Source organism: Panicum virgatum, chromosome 3K (genome assembly GCF_016808335.1).
Source record: "Panicum virgatum strain AP13 chromosome 3K, P.virgatum_v5, whole genome shotgun sequence".
NCBI lineage: Eukaryota > Viridiplantae > Streptophyta > Magnoliopsida > Poales > Poaceae > Panicum > Panicum virgatum.
The window spans coordinates 41,624,152-41,628,059 of record NC_053138.1 but is presented as its reverse complement, the minus strand read 5'-3'; the positions used below and the strand labels follow the sequence as shown (position 1 = coordinate 41,628,059).

General features: G+C 48.0%; 1 protein-coding gene across 1 annotated transcript; it reads right to left on the bottom strand.

The window, feature by feature from the left end:
- Positions 1-1,515: 1,515 nt before the first annotated feature.
- On the bottom strand, positions 1,516-2,350 carry LOC120701463. The gene has a single exon (XM_039985498.1). It carries the CDS (start codon positions 2,304-2,306, stop codon positions 1,749-1,751), a length of 558 nt encoding a protein of 185 aa, XP_039841432.1. The 5' UTR covers positions 2,307-2,350; the 3' UTR covers positions 1,516-1,748.
- Between the last annotated feature and the right edge of the window lie 1,558 nt (positions 2,351-3,908).

The window sequence follows — 3,908 nt, the reverse complement described above, 5'->3', positions numbered from 1 at the left end:
ATAAAAAAACATCTAATAAAACATTCAAAAGGCCTCTGGAAAATAGAAAACAAAAATAAATTGTACTGTGTTTTCGGCCCGAGCTAAGAAAACGGCCCATGGCCCCCTCTGCGCTCGGTGCACCCCGCGCTCAGGATGCAACCTGGGCCTGGGCCGGAGAATTGGCCCGCGCGACCCCCTCCTGGGCCGGTTTTGGCCAGTTCGCCGCCGGCTGCCCATTGCCATCGCATCTGCATTCGACGGCCGGCCGCACTCCTTGAGGGAGCAAAACGGTGACGGCTAGCGCTCCCCCAAACCCTAGGATCCATTTGCTTCCCCCTTTTTTCTCTCTCGTGGAGGCGGTGGCCGGCACGGCTAGCTGGGGAAGAAGACGGCGGCGCCGACAATGGCCCTCTCGCCGGCGCGCGCTCCCCCATGCGGGAGTGCACCGCCGTCGAGTGGCTCGATGGTGGTGCCCAGAGCCCCCACGCGTGTCCGATGTCCTGGTAGCAGGCGGCTGCTCCTCTCTGTGCCACACGCAAGTGAGCGGCGGCGCGGGCCTCGGCCGTATGGCTTGGGCTGCACAACTCCGGCGGCGGTGGTGCATGACCCGGTAAGTAACGCAACCCTTTTTCCTTTTGGATTAGGGTTAGGTTCACTGTTCTTTTCAATTCGAGATTGATTTGCCTTTTGTTTTCTCTTTTTTCTTTCGATTCGTGACGAATCCTTCCTTTCCCGAACTAGATCTACACTTTTTTGTAGGTGTCTGATAACAATGTTAGATCTTTAGATCGCACAGAGAGTAGATCGAGCGGGATATCTTTCATCTTTCCTTTACATGAGTACAAGAGAGTTCCTAGATCTACTGAAAGAATAGAGAGAGAAGAGAGTACACAAAGAGGAAGAAAAGAGAGACCATCTCCACTGATGGAGCTCGAGATTCCTGCCATCTCAGGTTCGCTGATGGAGATCCATTCAAAGGCGGTGACGAGTGGCCCAGTGAGGTCGCAGGCGTAGCGGCGTAGTCTGGTCGGTGACACCAGCGACGCATCACCAGCATCGACGGCGGAGGTGGCGACATTAGTGTGGCGGCGGGCTTCCCGTCAATGCCTGCGCTCCCTACGGATCTGATTAGGGTTTGTCGATGGGGTTGTACAGCTGTGATAAACCTCGTGACGCGAGCGGCTGGCCCCCACCATCTTTATATGGCGTAGGGTGATAGGGCCCCCATCAGGGCGCGGATCTAGGGTCCAATGGGCCGTTTGGCCCATTAGTGGAGAGATCAATCCAACAGGTGAATACTTGCAGCTAAGGTGGAAAAAACATTACTTTTGCGGTGCGCAAAACTAGAAGTGTAGGATACCCACCCATTGGCATCACTCGCTGATGTGTACACCCAATTCACATTCTCGGAGTGGAGAAAGATTTGGGACCGGTTCACAAAGCGAAATTAAAGATTAGTTATTCGAATTCTTGCCACTTAGAAATTAATAAACAGCGAAAGGAAGAAAATAATTAATGCTCGATGTTAAGCAAATGGAAAGGGTCCCTCTTCCTCATTTCATGACCTACTGAAGAGCGCAGGTCGGAACATGGTAATGGACAAATACATAGAGTTAGTCAATAGAACGCACAATGAATCGATTAAATGGATTATTAGAATAAAATAAACCGAAAATCTCAAGTCCTCCACGCTCATGCTTGTCTCTGCATGCTGTGCGTGCAATCTCACGCTGGGGTTCCAGCATGCCTAACTGCCTCCGCATGGCTCAGATCATGTTTGCAAGCGTCATGCAGTTGTTGGCCATCTGGTTTAGCTCCTTATCGAACTTCCCCATGGGGTTGGGGACACCGGCCTGAGTGAACGGCCGGTCGCACGAATCGAAGTCCTGGACGGCGAGTTGCAGCATGATCTTCGCGGTGCCCGTGTCCTTGAACGTGATTGCCCGCTGCGCTGCACCGATGGTGTCCTGGGTGTTCATGTACATGGTGTCGCAAAATGTAAGGGCCTGCGCCTGCGCCGGTGGGATAGTGCGGGCCGACTTGGTGACGTGCTTTCGGGCCTGTGCGGTGCGTTTGGAGAACGCGTCTACCTGCATGTTAAGCACGGCCAGGTTGTCGATGACTGGATATTTGGTCGCATGCCGCCCGGCCGTGGATTTGCACACTTCCGGGAACGGGGTTTTAGAGCAGATGCCGGCGACCTGCGGGTTTGCCGGGTTGACGGCACCACCACCACCTGCCTTCCCTAACGCCTGCGGGATAAGGCCGGTCAACAGCAATGCCGCGGCGGCAAAGAGGACGACCCGTGCGCCAGCTGACCCCATGGTTTAATCTGCTAGATAATTGCTCGGATATCTATTTGTGGAGCAGCGCTGGGAGTCAAGGAGAGGGTGGTGAAATAGACGAGGTGGGATGGGTTCTTATAGCAGCTCTCTTCGGCCTTCGCAAACGGCGGTTGGCCTCTTGCTTTGGAGCTCATAATGTCCATTGCTTTTCGCTTAGTTATCTAGGTTCTCCACACTTGTCGGATGTGCTAACATTTATCACACATAAATTTGTGGAGTTGCTAGAAATAGCTGACCTCGTTTAAAAGTATAATTCGATACTTTCTTAGCAAGTTGGTACTAGTAAATTTGTAAATTAATTAATGTATTGGAGTTTATCACAGTAGCACATAATTACACACATTCTTTTATTTAAAACCATATATGTGCAGATGCGAGCAATCGGGGTGAAAGCATAATCTCAAGATTGGTTTAGATCAATTTGTTCTTATTTGTTCCTTCCCCAGTTAGTCAATGGACGGCTTTGTTTTGTAATAATCAATTGGTGTATACACTTTGTAAGGGCTTGAACTCATTTCCATTATCTAAAAAAAGTGGAGATACCATGGATGGTTCTTGCTAAAATCCATTTGTGATGTATCAAGAATCACAGACAGTTCTAATGTTTCTAAACTTCTCATGATTAAGCGTACACAATACAGTTTTTTTCTGTTGCAAGCTGTGACAGACCCGCCGAGTTAAAACACTTAATTAAGCGTAACCGCCATCATTTGAACGCATCAGGCGCATTAGCTTAATTAAGTGTAACTTGAAAAGCTGTTTCCCACCCACATGCCGATCGAAACACACCAGAAGTCTCACACGACGGCGAGCGCAAACGGTACCAGCATGATAAGGACTTTTTATTAGAAAGAGAGTCTAACCTGAGAAGTTTTTATTAAGGTATTTACAAAATGACTTTTCAAATTAAAGTGCACATAATAAACAATAGCAGCGGAAGAGAGTCTAACCTGAGAAATTTTTTTATTAGAAAGCAAACTAATTAAAATGAAATAAATGGTAATTATGAAGACGTGAGGACGTCACATCGAGGCCACTGATGTGAATCCGGGTTAGCTCCTATACCTGAAATAGGGTAAACAACAAACTCTGAGCAAATAATACTCAGCAAGACTTACCCGACTATTGGGTATACTTAGCCCACATATCTAGACATGTAAAACTTTTGGCTGGTGGTTTATTTTGCAGAAAAGCGTTTAAAAGTGGATCCTTATTTTCAATATTTTAGCTCCAGATTCTATATAGATTAATCATAATATAATATTTGCCTAAATCAACTAGAGCAAACATGGTAGGATATTAAATCACAATTCAAAGTAATCATATATGTAATACATGTTCCATATCTCATTACTACGATGTGACTCTGTGATCAAGGTGCTCAAATCCGAGAGCGACTGACGGCGAATCGATCTGATTTAACCTTGCAAGGTGGACCTAACCAACACGGCATGCATATGCCCCGTCGGACTACACACACCAACCATTCCCCTCCCCGCCTCGAACTACAGGAACCAGCCCAATGACATATAGTCAGCCGAGCCCTACGTAAGACCACCAAAAGTAAATACATGCAACCCC

What these genes read in the sequence shown, in the direction of transcription:
- LOC120701463 (XM_039985498.1), bottom strand. Translation starts at nt 2,306, where the DNA reads ATGGGGTCAGCTGGCGCACGGGTCGTCCTCTTTGCCGCCGCGGCATTG.